Source organism: Hyperoodon ampullatus (genome assembly GCF_949752795.1).
Source record: "Hyperoodon ampullatus genome assembly, chromosome: 12".
Taxonomy (NCBI): Eukaryota; Metazoa; Chordata; class Mammalia; order Artiodactyla; family Ziphiidae; genus Hyperoodon; species Hyperoodon ampullatus.
Genome location: NC_136925.1, coordinates 17397415 through 17414124, shown reverse-complemented (window position 1 = coordinate 17414124; position 16710 = coordinate 17397415). Strand labels below are relative to the sequence as shown.

General features: G+C 41.9%; 2 protein-coding genes across 5 annotated transcripts; both read left to right on the top strand.

The window, feature by feature from the left end:
• Positions 1–3386: 3386 nt before the first annotated feature.
• LOC307061513 (uncharacterized protein) lies at positions 3387–6883 on the top strand (the record flags this gene model as incomplete). The annotated part of the gene is made up of 2 exons (XM_079716708.1): positions 3387–3478; positions 6788–6883. Exons 1-2 carry the CDS (start codon positions 3440–3442, stop codon positions 6881–6883), a joined length of 135 nt encoding a protein of 44 aa, XP_079572834.1. The 5' UTR covers positions 3387–3439.
• A 350-nt stretch (positions 6884–7233) lies between these two features.
• On the top strand, positions 7234–10899 carry PTP4A1 (protein tyrosine phosphatase 4A1; the record flags this gene model as incomplete). Of its 4 annotated transcripts, none has more annotated exons than XM_079716132.1 (5): positions 7234–7338; positions 8489–8581; positions 8957–9048; positions 9974–10048; positions 10782–10899. In XM_079716132.1, the coding sequence occupies 5 exons, from the start codon at positions 7234–7236 to the stop codon at positions 10897–10899; spliced, it is 483 nt and encodes a 160-aa protein (XP_079572258.1). The 4 variants fall into 4 exon arrangements, with proteins under 4 accessions (XP_079572258.1, XP_079572257.1, XP_079572260.1 ...); XM_079716131.1 differs by having other exon boundaries at positions 8918–9048; XM_079716134.1 differs by lacking the exon at positions 8489–8581 and having other exon boundaries at positions 8918–9048.
• Positions 10900–16710: the final 5811 nt, after the last annotated feature.

The window sequence follows — 16710 nt, the reverse complement described above, 5'->3', positions numbered from 1 at the left end:
CTGCGTGCGGGCTTTCTCTAGTTGTGGCGAGCAGGGGCTACTCTTCATTGCAGTGTGCGGGCTCTAGGCGGGCGGGCTTCAGTAGTTGTGGCACGTGGGCTCAGTAGCTGTGGCACGCAGTCTCAGTAGTTGTGGCACACGGGCTTAGTTGCTCCGCGGCATGTGGGATCTTCCCAGACCAGGACTTGGACCCATGTCCCCTGCACTGGCAGGCGGATTCTCAACCACTGCGCCACCAGGGAAGCCCTCCATTTTAAACTTTTTTTAAACAAATCACACAAGAAGTTTCGTTTTAGATATAAAATAGGCTGCTATATAACAGCAAAAGGAAAATAGACTGTTACAATGTTGATAGTAGCCATGGTTGTATCCCTGAGTTTTCAGGACACTTTTTACGTTTGGGGCTATACTGCCCTTAAGATCACCCTCCCCACTAGTATCCAGACAGCCACTGGGGTATTTGCCTCTATTTAGTACACCTGGCACATCATTATACCTTGCAATCTAGTATTTCTTTTCTGGGTTGTTATTGTCACATTTGATCTTTCTATCACTGCAATGGTAATACTCTTGCTTTATTAAAATTGTTTTTATCAGACTTCCTCATGGTCTCAACCTACCCTTCATGGCCCTAATAAGTCTGAGAAGATAGAAAGGGTTGAAATCCTCCATTCCTCTTACATGTCTGGTATAAGTGGAATCATTCAATGTTTACCAGATCTGCCATCCTATAAAGAGTTCTCTGCTCTTCATCATCAGTTTTTGCTGACTTGTAGTCTCCTGCAGTGCTTCATCTTCCGTAAGGATTTTCCTCATAATGCTCTTACAGTCTCCTTTACCTCCCAACTGTTGGCTTTTGAATTTTGAATATGCTAATGAAAAGTCCTGCCTACCATGATGAACTCAAGGACACGTGTTTTGCTGAGAAAAGTTAACTGCTATCTGGGCATTTTGTTTAGCTGGAAAAGAAGTCTTCCATCTTAGGGCTTCTTTCTGGAGCATTGCCTTTTCAGAAGTGTTTCCTTACTTCTGGATGTCTGGACCACTATTTGCAAGCTTGTTGACTCAGTCTGAACCCTCTGCTTCAACAAGTTCGGGCGCTGATGCTCCAAGTGCAGATCTATAGAGGTTAGTGAGTCCTCTGACCCCAGGAGACTCCTAACCAGTGACGGGATGGACCACTGTTTTCTTAAAACTTAAAACTTAAAAAAAAAAAAAAAGCTTAAAACTATTGGGCTCCACAGGGCACACACGCTCAGCAGTGAACCACAATACCACATGACACACATATAAACACGGCAGCTGCCGGAGTCGCAGGCCCATGACAATAGCAAAAGTTCTATCTAGTTTTTCATCCTTGACTGTCTTTTCCAAGTAGAGCAAGGTGGTACCTCATCTGAGAGGCTAAGACCCGCCCCCTCCCTCTCCCCCCCCCGCCCAAGCTGACTGGTCCACTTGGGAGTTTGAGCCCAGCTTTCAGAGCTTGATGAGCAACAGCTCACCGGATATTTCATGTCAGCACTGCCTGTGACCATTACGGGATCTGGCTCACAAGACTCACAACTTGTATCTCAAGTTCTACAAGAACACTGGCTAATACTGATTTGGCTCTGCTTAGCTGAACTTATATCTCGTCCCACCAAACTCATTTTTTGAAAAGCTTTCAGTCTTCCAACTAGCATCTCTGTGCTGACAAACTTTTGGCATGAGAGCAGCTGACTGAACACGGGTTTTTTTAAACTACACTATTGTAGATGTGGGTCAAGCATTTTATTTATTATGGTGTTAACTGTTCCCATGATACGTCGCCAAAATGTCCTCCCAATGGGCCGTTAAATATTTTAACTTTGTCAACAGCCTTTTGCCATATCAAAGTTTTAAACTTTTATGTAATGAAGAGGCATCGTATATTTCTCAAGCTCTTTAGTTTTCCTTGACTTAGATGGATTCAAGAGTTTCCAAGGCAAGCAATTTCCTTAAGATGAAGGTGATTTGACTTTTGTTCCCATAAAAGCCTGCCTGACCCAACTCTTTTTTGAAAGCGCTCACTTTGTTTACAGAAGTTGAATAACTATGCAAGCACAGTCTCTAAGCAGAAGTTCTAATAAATCCTAAGATGCTGCAGTACACTGACCAAGGAAACAATGGGATCCCTAAAGCCCTCTCCAACCTATGCTCAGTGAAAACAGCAAACAAAAGGCCTCAGTGTTAGTAGAAAGCAGAGTTCTTCAGAGCAGGTAAAACTCCTATTTACTCCTTCCAGAGAGAAGAAGAGAAAGAGTTTTCCGACTAGAAATGACAGAGTTGCCCTTGTGTTAACACAGAACAACCGTGATAAGCTTTACTTGTTAAGGGCCTAAATTACGAAAGACAGTGGGACGGTTCCGAAAAGGAACAAAAAGGAAAAGCTCCAGCTTGGACGCAAAGAGTTCCATCGGTCCTTGACCAAGTCGAAGGCTCTTACAATGTTTAAAACGCTGCCTAACCTTCCCTCACCCGTGGCAACGCATCCAAGGAGCCGCAGCACAGAGGATGCGTGGGAGTCGGCTATGCCACGCTTGAGCCTGCCGCAGCTGCCCGCGTGCGGAGCACGAAGGCGTGCCTAAGAGAGCCCGCGGGCGGCAGAGCGCTCCCGCCTTCCGCTGGATGGTCGCCGAAATACGACCTCCCCGCTCGAACGTGCCCGCACCTGCGCTCGCGTGGTCCGGGCCCGGGGGCTCAGGCACCCCAGGGGTCGTCGCCCGGCAGCCGTAGGGCCACAGAAACATTTGACGACGGGGATTGCAAGTCGCAGGTGCCACGGTAAACCGCAGGCAAAGCCGACTGCTGTCTGACCTACGGCAGAAGGAAGCAGGGCCGGGACTGAGACCCGGTTCCGGCCCCGAGAGGACTGCGTTTTCAGGCGAGGTCAACGGCAGGCCTCTCCTGGTGACGAGGGCGCACGCACTCGTCGGGGCGTTTTAAGGAGGAAGGGCGGCACCTCCTCCCTCTCCCGGCCTTCCCCCTCCCCTCCCTGTCCCTCCTCTGCCACTTCCCGCCCCCGCCCGGTGGCGCTCCGACTGCAGCGCGGCGCCATTCATCAACCGGTTCACACCGGCAGCCGCCGCCGCTCCGTGACGTTCGCGGGGCGGGCCTCCGCCCCCGCTCGTCGGCGCGCGACCTGGGGCCCGGCTGCGATTGGTGGCCGGGGGGCACGCACGTCAGGCGCGCTATAAATGGGAGGGCTTGTGACGCAAGGGCGCCTCGGCGCGCGTATTGGCCCCCTGGACTGCGGGCCGGTGAGGCTGCGCGCCCTTCTCGGAGCCGCTCGCTACAGACCGAGTCCGGTTCCCCCGCCGCCGTCACCGTCGCCGCAGCCCGCGAAGCCGCCTCCGCCGCCTCCGCCCCGCGACGACCGCCGCCGCCCCTGCCCTGCCGCCGCCGCCTCGGGACCGGCTGTATGATTAGGCCACAATCTTCAATGAGTAGACATATTCCTGTGAGTACCCGCGTCCCGCGCCGCCGTCTTTGTTCGGAGCCCGGCGCCCGCCCGCGTCCCGGCCCGAGTCCCGGTGGTCCTGGCGGCGGGCGGGTACCGGGGGCCGAGCCCGGGGCGCTGGGCGGGGCGCCCGGCGGCGCGGTGGCCCAGAAGCCGCTTTGTGGCCGCTTCTTCCCCTGGGCGTATTGCGGGCCCGGCCGGCGCTCCGAGGCCCCTTTGTTTGCCGCGGGGCCCTGGGATCGGGGACGTGGCCCGGGTGGGGCGCGGGCTGCGCGTCACTGCGGCGGTCGCGCCCCCAGCCCCGGCGGGCGGGCGGGCGGGAGAGGCGGCTGCGCGCGGGCTGGGCAGGGCTCTCCGGCGCGGAGCCGGCGGGACTGGGCCTGTGGGCTACCGTGCGCTCCGCGGCCGGGACCGGCGCTCGGACAAAATGGCCTCGGCGCCGCACTGAAGGCGCGGCGCGAACCCGTGACCCGGGCCGGCGCGGCCTCGCCAGGTGAGCCGGCCGCCGCGGGGGGCGCGCCCCGCCCCGGGCCGCGGGAGCGAGTCCAGGCTTGTCCTGCGCCGGGGCGGGCTGGGCCGGCGGCGTCTTGCGATCGTGGGCTCTTGGGCTGTGCCTGAGTGTCCCCTGGCGCGCCGTGTGCTTGCCTTCTGTTGGCTTGTGGCGCCGTGGCGAGCCACACCCACGGCTGTGAGTCTGAGCTTGTGCCCGTGGAACCCGCTACCGTTCCCAGTGTGTGAGGCTGTTGCGCTGTTTCTGGCACCGTGGGCTTGCTTGGGATCCAGATTGTGAGCCAGTGCTTCCTGGTTCTCTCTCTCTCTCTCTCTCTCTCTCTCTCTCTCTCTCTCTCTCTCTCTCTCTCTTTCTTTCTTATTTTTGGCCTCACCGAGCCGCTTTTGTGGGATCTTAGTTCCCTGAGCAGGCATCGAACCTGGGCTTTGGGCACTGGGAGCGAGGAGTTCTAACCCCGGACGGCCAAGGAAGCCCCATCTTGTTACTCTTTTCGTATAAATTTTGTTTGATGGCAGTAGAAAAGTTGGAGACCAGGAAACCAGATCATCCCCAGGAGCGAGCAGTATGTTTTTTACACATGCTTTATTCCGGGTGTGTTATCTAAAGCACAAGTAGATGTGGAACAGACTCGCCAACGAACCGTTGGACACAACAGAGATTTGTTGCTCGGACTCTGCAGTAGGACAGATCGGCTTAGGCTTCTGCACAGAAATTGGTCCCCCATGCCCCGTGTGTATTATTGCGGTTATATGCAGTGGGAGGGGAACAATTCCTTGGTATTTCCAGACTTCCTATCATAGATAGTTTTTCCTGGGGCAGAGAAATGGGGAATAGGGGAGTGTCTCGGGCAGAAGAGAAAGATGTTAGGTATTAGTGGTCATTTCTGCGCTTGTGGAAATCCACCGTTCGTCTGTCCGTCGTCGTCCCGTCGTCGTCCACCCCCCCTCCGCCAGCCACTTGGTGCCTCCACTCAGTAAAAACAACCAGGTCACCAAAGGACTTATTTCTGTATTGCTTTCTGTGCTTTCTCATGAAACCGCTTGTTTGAAAGGGGTGGATATGGCCAAAGTCAGCTATAACAGGAATGTCAGCTGTTCAGGATGGAAGTCGATGGTGTGCAATGCTGTCTCTTCAGAAATCGGCTTTCAGTTGAAAAAAGGTAGTACCGGAAATCAGAATACTGAGATAAGAGCCCTTGACCTTAACAGCTTTGCAGATCACTTTAATTCATTGTCATTGGAAAGGTGCCAGAATACACTTTTTAGTCTAAGGAATTAGTGTGTAAGATTTGAAGGGAAAGTAGAATTGAAATTATTTCCAGTTACTGCTGTCACACTGTTAACAGAACAAAGTCCTCAGTGGCAATTTAATCACTAATTTTCTTAGCCCAGCTCACAAGTCGATGAAGTAACATCTGAGGGTGGGTTTGAACAAATTTGGATTAATGAAAGTTACCTTCCTTATGGGACACCTATTAAGACATGATTCGTGAGGCTAGTTCCTTTATTTTTCACAGAAAAATGAACTGGGTTTTTGACTTAATGTTTTCTGTGATTGGCTAGATCTTCATATGAATTATTGTTCAAAACTTAGCAGCGTTGTTTAAGAAACTATAACTAGTGTGGGACTCAGTGAAAATGAGATGAGATAGTTTGAATGTAGTTTTAAGCCTTTTTTAATGCTTAAATTTAAACTTAAGCATAATAAACTAAGGGAATCTTTTGATTACAAAAGATTTTATTTGGTAATTTATCCATGAGAATACCTGTGAACAGTTTGGGGCAGTGGCTGGCTCTCAGTGCTCTTGTTGACCTGCTGTTAATTTTTTCTTTTTTTTTTTTTTAGTCCTCTGTTTGCTCCCAACCACACAAGCTCTTTGTAAACTACTTGGAAGAAGACTAACATCAACATCAATGTTTTCCGTGTATATATTATGAAAATATCCTGTGAATATTCATGTCTTTGATACTAACATAAAATTGATTTAGATCTTTAAGGGGAACTTGGGGAAAGTATAATTGGTGGTAGCAGTTACCTTGCTTTTGAGACCTGTAAAAGAAATGTAAGGTAATTTACACCGTCCCACCACCACCTCTCTCTACTTTTTCTTTCAATTAGATTTCAGTTTAAGACAGGATAACTGAAATTTCGGTTTTAAAATACAAGACTATTACAATTATGAACGTCTTTTTTATAGTTATAAATGGGAGTTCTGTGTATATGTGTATGTGTGTGTGCGCGCGCGCGTGCACACGCGAACTTATGTTTCACGTACGTTGAAAACTTGATTTCAAATTGATTAACTCCCAGAGACTCAGATGAGATATATCTGTTAAAGGGGAATGAAAAGTTAATAGGTTGTTAAGAATCAAATGAAATAGTATATATGGGAGCATCTTGAAAACCAGTTTCTTTTTTTTTTAAGAATATATTGACTAATATATTGAATTTTTGTAATACATAAAAACATTTTGGTAGTTGGAAAAATCAGTGTAGAAAGTTGTACATAATAATTTAGAAGAATGTAAAGCAAGTAGCCAGGTTTTAAAAGGAGTAATTAATAGAAGAATGTATGTAAGGGATATTCACCAAATGTAACAATGATGCGAGGGGTATTAAAGTAATCCTTGCTTATTGATTTAATCTGTAATCACCTTTGTATTTTTGTGGTTCAAGTAAAAGTTTAAAAGGTGGCTTTGGCCCAGATTTGGAAAGATCGTTGTGCACTTAAACACCGTCAAAGCATAACATGTTCCTTTTGAATTGAAAACAACTTTTTTTCTCTTTCTTTTAAACAGCAGTTCTGTGGTGTTCTTGGTCACACATTTATGGAGTTTCTGAAGGGCAGTGGAGATTACTGCCAGGCACAGCACGACCTCTATGCAGACAAGTGAACTGTAGAAATTCATTACCACTCCACCAAGAAGCCCCCATAAGAGTGGTGAACCTGGACACAGAAGTGTTGAATTGAAATCCACGGAGCATTCTTTACAGGAGTTCTGACCTGGATGGGGTAAACCTCAGTGCACTTCCTTTCTCTTGCCTCAGTATTACTGGATTGAAGAATTGCTGCTTCTTGTCAGGAGGTTCATTTCGTTTCCCATTACTCCCAACTTCATACTCAAAAGCACTGAGAATTTCAAGTGGAGTATATTGAAGTAGACTCAGTTTCTTTGCGTCATTTCTGTATTCAGTCTTTTAAATTCTTTCATAACCCTACTGAGTGTTTTTTAACTAAATTAACATGGCTCGAATGAACCGCCCAGCTCCTGTGGAAATCACTTACAAGAACATGAGATTTCTTATTACACACAATCCAACTAATGCGACCTTAAACAAATTTATAGAGGTGAGTTTTGATGCTTTTTAATGTCTTAAACTGATTGTAGTTCAATAGTGGAGCCTTTTATGTAACAAAATAAAATATTTTGGAAATTGTGAGGTGCTATGACTACAGTTCCAACTCTCAGAAATGCCAGTGTCTTTACGTTAGAGGTGAATTATTTTATACATTTTGAGGAGAACATGTACTTGAGCTAGTTTAGATTTATCAGTTAATATCTAGTTCTTCATGCCTCACAGTTTGCTTGATTTAAATGTATATGTGGACAGTATAACAGTATGGCTCTTGTTTTACTAGAAGTTTGTTGGAGGGAGGCTCCGCTTGTGGGTTTTTCACATATTTGCTTATTAGCATAATGCCTGATACTATAAACCAGGATTAGTTTATGTCTTGGCCCCCTTTTGATGCTTAGAATGCAATTATCAGCTACTGATCTACTAATTCTATTTCTGGAAGGATTGTAATGCTGAATAATTTATTTGGATGCATACACATTTTATTTTATAAATATCTATATAATCAGAAACAACAAATAGGCCTTCCAGATCATAGAAATACTTTTATCTTTGATTGTCATCTATTTATTTTTTAAATGCCAGAAGAATTATAATTAATAATAATGCATTATGAGTCTTAAAGCCTCTAGTCTTAAATGGTGTGGGGTGTTTACACCGCATTTTTGAGATTTTACTCTATGAACATACTTTTAAGGTGTATAGAAACATACTTTTCTATACACTATACACTGTGCACTGCAAATGAGCAAAAGTTTAAAGAGTTAATGTAAGTCAAGTCAGATTACTTATCGTCATGAGTGATTCCTTTGTTCCTCAGTTGCTTCTCATCCTCTTTAGCGCTTCATCTAGCCAAGGTTACCTTGACTATAAACAACTTCAGTATGTGAAGGGCCATGGGATTTTTTTTTAACCTAAAATTTATTAAAAATATATGATGTTTAACAATTCCCTTTCCTTTTAATGCTATTTTAGTACTGTCACTTAAAACAAGACTTGTGACAATAAGACTTAACAAGACCGTGTTAAACATACATGATTTTCTGTTAACCTGTTAGAGAGGTGATCAAAATGACAAATGGTGAGCAAGAGTGACGTGGTTATGAAGACTTCATATGCTTTTTTACATGTGTTTTATCCAGGAACTTAAGAAGTACGGAGTTACCACAGTAGTAAGAGTATGTGAAGCAACGTACGACACTAGTCTTGTGGAGAAAGAAGGCATCCATGTTCTCGTAAGTGTTTAATGGTTCCCATGTGTTCACAGTGCTGTGCTGCCAAAGTTTATTCAGATAAACCACTGGCTTCAGAAAGCTTAATTGTTTAAGTTGTTGGAAAAGTATACACTGTCTTAAGGTCCAAATAAAGGTGAAAGTTGAGCAGAGGTTTGAAGCAATAAAAGATCTTTATAAAGACTCAGCATGTATTTGCATTTCATTGACAGTGGGGTTTCATAAAACACTTGTTTAAACGTTAAAAGAAAATGCTTCTGGTAACATTTGGGTGTTAGAATTTTAGAATTATTATACCAATTACATTAAAAGTCTAAAACGTGTATTCTTTTGACTTAGGATTGGCCTTTTGATGATGGCGCACCACCATCTAACCAGATTGTTGATGATTGGTTAAGTCTTGTGAAAATTAAGTTTCGTGAAGACCCTGGTTGTTGTATTGCCGTTCATTGTGTTGCAGGCCTTGGGAGGTGAGAGAATTTCTTAAACCCATTTAATGATACTGGTCTTCATTCTAGTTAAAGCTTGATTTTGACTCCCGTAAAGACGCGGTTGTCAGTTTGTGAATCAGTTTGCTTTGTTAGGTTACTTACTGAGTTAAATTTAAAAGTAGGTGAGTGTAGCAGTAATGTGTTCCAGTACATTTGGAACTGACAGATGCTATCGCTGAAATTTATACTTGCCTATGTGGGCGGAATTACTTAATTGTGTGTTCTAGGTTGTATCCGTAGTATTGGGAATCACTGTCCAAGCTCATTGGAAAAAGGATCATGAATTGTCTCTAAGGTGTTTTTGCACTGCATATGGTGAGTTTGTGGCAGGGTTCTTGGTCCTGGAGAATCCTGATTCAGTAGGAAGTCATTACACAGCAGTGCCAAAATATACGTGTCCGTAGTTGTAAATTGCTACCACCACCCTCGTCCCCCACTGCTCAGACCATGGCCCTGGGGAGCCTGGCGTGAAACTTATGTCACAATCTCATTGATAATAAAACAAAAGAAAGCAGTTTTTTCCAGAACATCTTTAAGTGGAAAGTATTTTTCACTGCTTGGAATTTAGAAAATATTGTCCACATGTGTCACGATTTACCCTCTCCCTTAAATTTTTTCAAGACTGCTCTCCAGTGATACAGGTCTTAATTTCTAGGCTTATTTGTATTAGTTAAGGACATAGTTGTCTTTTTGGTTATAGATTAAAAACCTGGGTTTGATATGAAAATACTGGTACTTTATTAATTTAATTTTTAACATAAAGTCCAACATTTTCCATAGGTATTAACATAGGAAGTGCAGTAAATAATAGTGCTTTCGGATTGGGGAATGTTGAATTGGGGAGTATTGAATTTTCCAGGATTTGACTTTGAAAAATAATTTACTATAATTCTTACTTTACCAGAGCTCCAGTGCTTGTCGCCCTAGCATTAATTGAAGGTGGAATGAAATACGAAGATGCAGTACAGTTCATCAGACAGTATGTATTTAATACGTTCTTTCCGTTTGCACTTTTTATTTCCTCGTTGAATGGTAACGAATTTAAATATATTACTAGGAAAGCAATTTCTTTCCAAGAGCCGATCTGACCATTTTGTTCATTTTTAAGATAGTATTACCACCAGGGAATATCTTACTTGTTTGCATTCCATGTAGATACTCATTACAAAGATTCTAATCCAGTAATAATTCTGTAAATTATTGTTTTACTTAAAATTCTTGATTGAATATGTTACTTGTTTATCTGTCCTTTTATTGAAGTATAGTTAGTTAAAATGCACAGATATCAAAGGTAGATGAATGGATGGTAACAGCCAAATAAAATAACCACTCAGTGCAATACACAGAATATTTTGATCATTTCAGGAAGTGCCCTCATGCTGTTTGTAGTCATCTTCCCAGCCACCAGGGGCAATCTCTTTTTGACTCATATTACAATAAGTTAGTTTTGCCTTTTCTTGGACTTTATAGAAATGAATTTGTAAGTTTGGACTATTTTATAACTACCTCTCAAAAAGATTTAGAAAATTAACTTTTTACGGCCCTTTTCCCATTTACACGTGGATGCTGATCCATATTTCTACATTAAGTCACAATGTAATAATCAAAAAATAAATTGCTATAAGAAAGGTGATGATTGCCTCCTATAGAACAGTAAATGTTAATTATAGAGGGACTTTGCTTTAATTTGTCTTTTGTTTTCTTCGTTCTAGAAAGCGGCGAGGAGCTTTTAACAGCAAGCAACTTTTGTATTTGGAGAAGTATCGTCCTAAAATGCGGCTGCGCTTCAAAGACTCCAATGGTCATAGAAACAACTGTTGCATTCAGTAAAACTGGGGTGCCTGATGCCATTGCTTGGAAGTGGAACCTAGACAGGACAGGATTTGTCGTACATGTTAGCCAGCATGTTGGCTTGGTGAAGTCTGATGAAGCTTCCATAGGAGTGTTGAAACGCAGTTTTACCAGGCCACAAGGCTGGCAGAATTGCACCCTCTATGTTTGGGTTAAGATCAACCTACTTGGACACTTAGCAAAGGATTCTTGCTGTTCAGCATTTAAAATGTGCTTATCATTTGTACCAATTGACTTTTCCTGAAATCATGCAGTATGGAGTCATTCATGTCTTTAAATCTGTTTCCATGCCAGATTCTTATCAGTATATAAGAAATTTAGAAAGACTAGGTGCCAAAATACCCAGCACAATTCTTGTTGTTTTTAGTATCATGTCGAACTAAAATCCCAGGAACTATGAAAACTCTGGACCTTATGTGTTTTATTCTTTCCATCATTTCAAACATAGAAAGTAGGGCCTATAAGGTTATTTGCTCACAGTATGTTTACATCTTCCACAGTCATACCAGTATACATCCGATTTGTTCGTTTGCTTTTTTTTAATTAACCAAGTCTTACCAGTGATTATTTAATGTCTTTCTATAAATCTCATTTTGTGCTGTCATGGAAGACCTCCGTTTTGAAAATCTACATTGTACAGAAGCACATGTCTTTAATGTCTCCAGACAAAAAAGCCTTACAGTTAATTTTAATGTTTGCACTTTGGGGTGCAACTTACAGGGAGGGCCTGAAAAAGGAATGGGAGGGGGCTATTAAGTATTTTTAGTAAAATGTTGCCTTTGTCTTGTGCAGAACATGTAGAATATGCGCTTTAATTTAGTAAATATTTTTTTAAAAGGTAGAAATACTTTGTTATTGTAGCTAAAACAATTCTTAATCATAAAATTTCTGAAATTCTTGTAATTTTTTTTCAAACTTATCTGAAGTTGTTTACCAACTTATTTTTTTTAAGTGTGATTCCCAACCTTTCTTGCAAAAAAAAAAAAACAGTGGGTTTCTGCTAATGAATTGAGCAGACATTTAATATTTTATATGCCTTTTGAGCTGTGTAACTTAATTTTTGGATACTTGACAATTTGTTTTATTATGTGATTGATAAAATGGTGATGTGTATTAATGTCAGCTCAACCATATATTTATACTGTCCGGGAACATGTGGTTATAGTTCTGTGGGAGAAATAATTTGTCAGTGTTCACCAGCTTGTAAAAATCTAGTGCGAGAGCTTAAACATTAAATAAATGATGAAATGCATTTATCGTCATTGAAGTTGTTTTGCTTAAAGTTAACTTATTTTGTAGAAAACGATATGAAAGAATTGCACTTGCTGCCATTTGAAGCGTGGATTTTTTTTTAGCAAATGAAGGATTAAATGAAGTTGGCGTTGTGATAAGCTCCTTATAATTAGGCAGGGAACTATTTAATATTAAAAGTGCTTTCCGGGCTTCCCTGGTGGCGCAGTGGTTGAGAGTCCGCCTGTCGATGCAGGGGAGATGGGTTCGTTTCCCGGTACGGGAAGATCCACATGCCACGGAGAGGCTGGGCCCATGAGCCATGGCCGCTGAGCCTGCACGTCCAGAGCCTGTGCTCTGCGACGGGAGAGGCCACAGCAGTGAGAGGCCTGCGTACCGAAAAAAAAAATGCTTTCCATTATAAACTTTTTTAATGGTTTAGATAATCATGAACCAATGTATTCTTATGTACTGAGGAGAAACTGTCGTGGAGGAAGGCCATGACTTGAAGCTCAGTTCCACCAACTAAGTGGTTTTGGGCAACTTAACTTCTTAGCATCAGTTTTCTCATTAGCATATCAATAAGTACGTATCTTTATAGGTTTTGAAATTCAGGCATAAATTTTTGGCATGTGAGGTGTTACGTTTCCTTCAGTAATCTGAAGTACTTTTGCATAGCTCGTGTTAATCTAAAAGGGAGAGATGTCCTTGTCTGATAACCCTTTTTTTAAAAAAATAGCTACAACTGAGTAAAAGCCTCAAAATTTGAGTAGAAAAACGATACACCACCTTATGTTTTAAAGAATTTGCTTCCATTTTTTCATACCAGTTTAGCATTTAATATACTCCATTCTTGAAACTTAGGCCAGTTGTATGCATTAAGTAGTGAATGGAAGAATTAGTAATTCTATAATTTGACATATATTGCCAGACTAATCAGTTGATTAATGTAGCTATCATAGCTACTTACATATTAAAGATCTTATTATCAGGTAATTTTCATAATTCAGTTACCTTATCCTATATTAGTTATCCCACATTTACACATAAGGGATATGAGCCTCTAGTTAGGAGATGAGCTCATAAGTGGTAAAAACTCAGGGACTCAAACCTGTGTGACTGTCCATTCTACCACACAGCTGTGACTATGTATATATGCCTGGCCATTTTTTTATGTTACCAGTTGTTAAAGCTCTTATAATGAGTTTTCAAACTCCTGCCTATGGAACCCATTTTGTTTAAGGACAAAGTGTTCCACAACACTGATTTTGTAAATTTCTTCATTTAGATTAAAACCCTTTTTCTGCAGAAAATCCCTTTTGAATTAAGTCAGGATAGGCTAAGATACGCTGCAGAAACAACCAACCCTGAGAGTAATGGATTTATTTGTCACTTATGTGTCATATTTATCAGAGGGACCCAAGCTGTTGGAGCATCTACTCTGGGACAGTGCTTGTTGTGACAAGGCAAAAAAGGCTTTGGAGTGTCACAAATTTCTTGACTAAGAAATCATGCTTAATCACTTCTATTCAACTCATTGGACAGAACTGGCCACTCAGCACAGGAAATGAAATCTATCGTGTACTGAAAAGCCAGAAATACACAGCGTTAATCTCTACCACATCACTTATAGAGTGGATTTATACTTAAAGAGTATACCTACAGCAACATCCCACAGAACTGAAATATTAAACATAGGGGATAAGGTTTCCAAACAAAATAGAGGTCAAGAAGTTTAGTACTTATTGAAGTGTGTGCTTATTAGGGGATCATAGGTGCTTATTTAAGCCTGTTTAATCTTTAAATAAAACTAAGGTAGCTGTGGTAATTTGGTTTACTAGTTAGTGTTACATATATACGACTTATGTTTGCTAGGATTTACTCAAGTATTAAATGCCAAATTTAATTATCAGATGCTTTTTGTAAATCCAATACATACATATCATTCGAGGAAAGAAGCACTTTTTCTTTCTGAAAGTAACAGTCTGTGGTTTGTTGGCAGGGCTGGGGCAAAAGAAGAAGCAAAATTCTAGCGCTGAAAGAACTATTGAATTTTCAGTTGACTAGAATCAGGAAATTGTGCAGTAGTTCCACAGGTGTTCATTGAGTGAACATTATATGCCATGTATTTGGCACTGAAGACAAAGTGATTAGGACAAACTTGGTCCCTGCCTTCATGGAATTTAGACTAGCGCATCAAATATAAACTTAAACTGCTGGGTATAGCATAATAAAAGCCAGTGTATCTAATCCAACAACCTCTACCTAAAGGTTCTGGCTTGCAAAAGAAGTATGTTAAAACACCCCTGCTGCAAAAGTATATTCAAATAATTTTCATGGGTAGCTATCAGGTAAATGCCATTAAGCATACAGATTCAAAGAAAGCAAATATTTAGACGTTAATTAAATGATAGTTGTAGTTAAGACTGATACATATGCTGTGTCTGAAAATTAATACTGCCAGGTTTGATAGGGCTCACTGGTGCATCAAACTAAACCATCACGAAGTGCAGCTCAAACACCAAAAACTTGACAAGGTGAACTTCCAAACCTTGGCATTGAGTTGTTTGGTCACACATACGGAATAAGTCGTTCCTGCGGAGGATCTAAAATTACCAACAATTTCTACTTGAAAAAATTTTCTGCCCACTAATTCTACCTCCTGATGGATGAAAAAAGGCTACCATGACTTAGTTCCAACAACCCTGACAGTGTAGGCTGCTTCTCTCACTTATTTTTTCTTTCTTTGAAAATTTTATTTTTTTGTAACCATAAAACATAGTCAAAACTAGTACTAGTAACTTTTCATTTGACGACAACATATGGTGTCCTTAAGTGCAAGCAGTTTGCAAGAGATGTATTGGTTACAAGTATTGCTTACAAAGTCATCAAAAGATTTTTTTTAAAAAAGGTTATCTTGGTAACTTATTTTGTTAAGTCCTTCGCACTGTTCTCATTTTTGACACAGCTTGCTTCTCAGTACTTTTCAGATTTTGGAAAGTTAAAGAGAGGCAACTTGCTTCAATTACTGCTTTGCACTTGCTTGAGAGAACTAATCATTTCCTCCATGGTATGGAAGGCACAGGAACAGTTAACACAGATCTAGTTCACAAAACTAAATAGTTCCCTGTTCCTTTGAAATCAGACCTTCAAAAGGTGCTCTTATTATCCTACTTGAAATATACAAAAATAAATTCCCAAACCCAATAGAAAGTAAAATTATTTTTTTCCTCTTCCAATATCTCACTACTGGTGGAGAGCTCCAAGATGGTGGAAGAGAAAGATGTAGAGATCACCCTCCTCCCCACAAATGCATCACAAATACATCCACATGTGGAACAGCTCCTACAGAACACTTACTGAATGCTGGCAGAAGACCTCAGACCTCCCAAAAGGAAAGAAACTCCCCATGTACGTGGCTGTGTGGCTGACAGGGTCTTGGTGCTCCAGCTGGGTGTCAGGGCTGTGCCTCTGAAGTGGGAGAGCTGAGTTCAGGAACTTGGTCCACAAAAGACCACCCAGCTCCACATAATATCAAATGGCAAAAGTTCTCCCAGAGTTCTCCATCTCAACGATAAGACCCAGCTCCACTCAACGACTAGCAAGCTACAGTGCTAGAGACCCTATGCCAAACAACTAGCAAGACAGGAACACAACCCCACCCGTTAGCAGAGAGGCTGCCTAAAATCATAATAAGGTCACACACACCCCAAAACACACCACCAGACGAGGTCCTGCCCACCAGAAAGAAAAGTACCAGCCTCATCCACCAGAACACAGGCACCAGTCCCCTCTACCAGGAAGCCTACACAACCCACTGAAGCAACCTTAGCCACTGGGGGCAGACACCAAAAACATCAGGAACTATGAACCTGCAGCCTGTGAAAATGAGACCCCAAACACAGTAAATTAATGAAAACGAGAAGACAGAGAAACACACAGCAGATGAAGGAGCAAGGTAAAAACCCACCAGAGCAGGAAATAGGCAGTCTAGCTGAAAACAACTTAAGAGTAATGATAGTAAAGATGATCCAAAATCTTGGAAATAGAATGGAGAAAATACAAGAAACTTTTAACAAGGACCTAGAAGAACTAAAGAGCAAACAAACAATGATGAAAAACACAATAAATGAAATTAAAACTTCTCGAGAAAGAATCAATAGCAGAATAACTGAGGCAGAAGAAGAAATAAGTAACCTGGAAGATAAAATAGTGGAAATAACTACTGCAGAGCAGAATAAAGAAAAAAAAATGAAAAGAATTGAGGACAGTCTCAGAGACTTCTGGGACAATATTAAGCGCACCAACATTCGAATTATAGGGGTCCCAGAAGAGGAAGAGAAAAAAAAAGGGACTGAGAAAATATTTGAAGAGATTATAGTTGAAAACTTCTGGAATATGGGAGAGGAAATAGTCAATCAAGTCCAGGAAGCCCAGAGAGTCACCTACAGGAAAAATCCAAGGATAAACACACCAAGACACATATTTATTGAACTGTTAAAAACAAAAACTATTAAAAGCAGCAAGGGAAAAACAACACATAATATATAAGGGAATCCC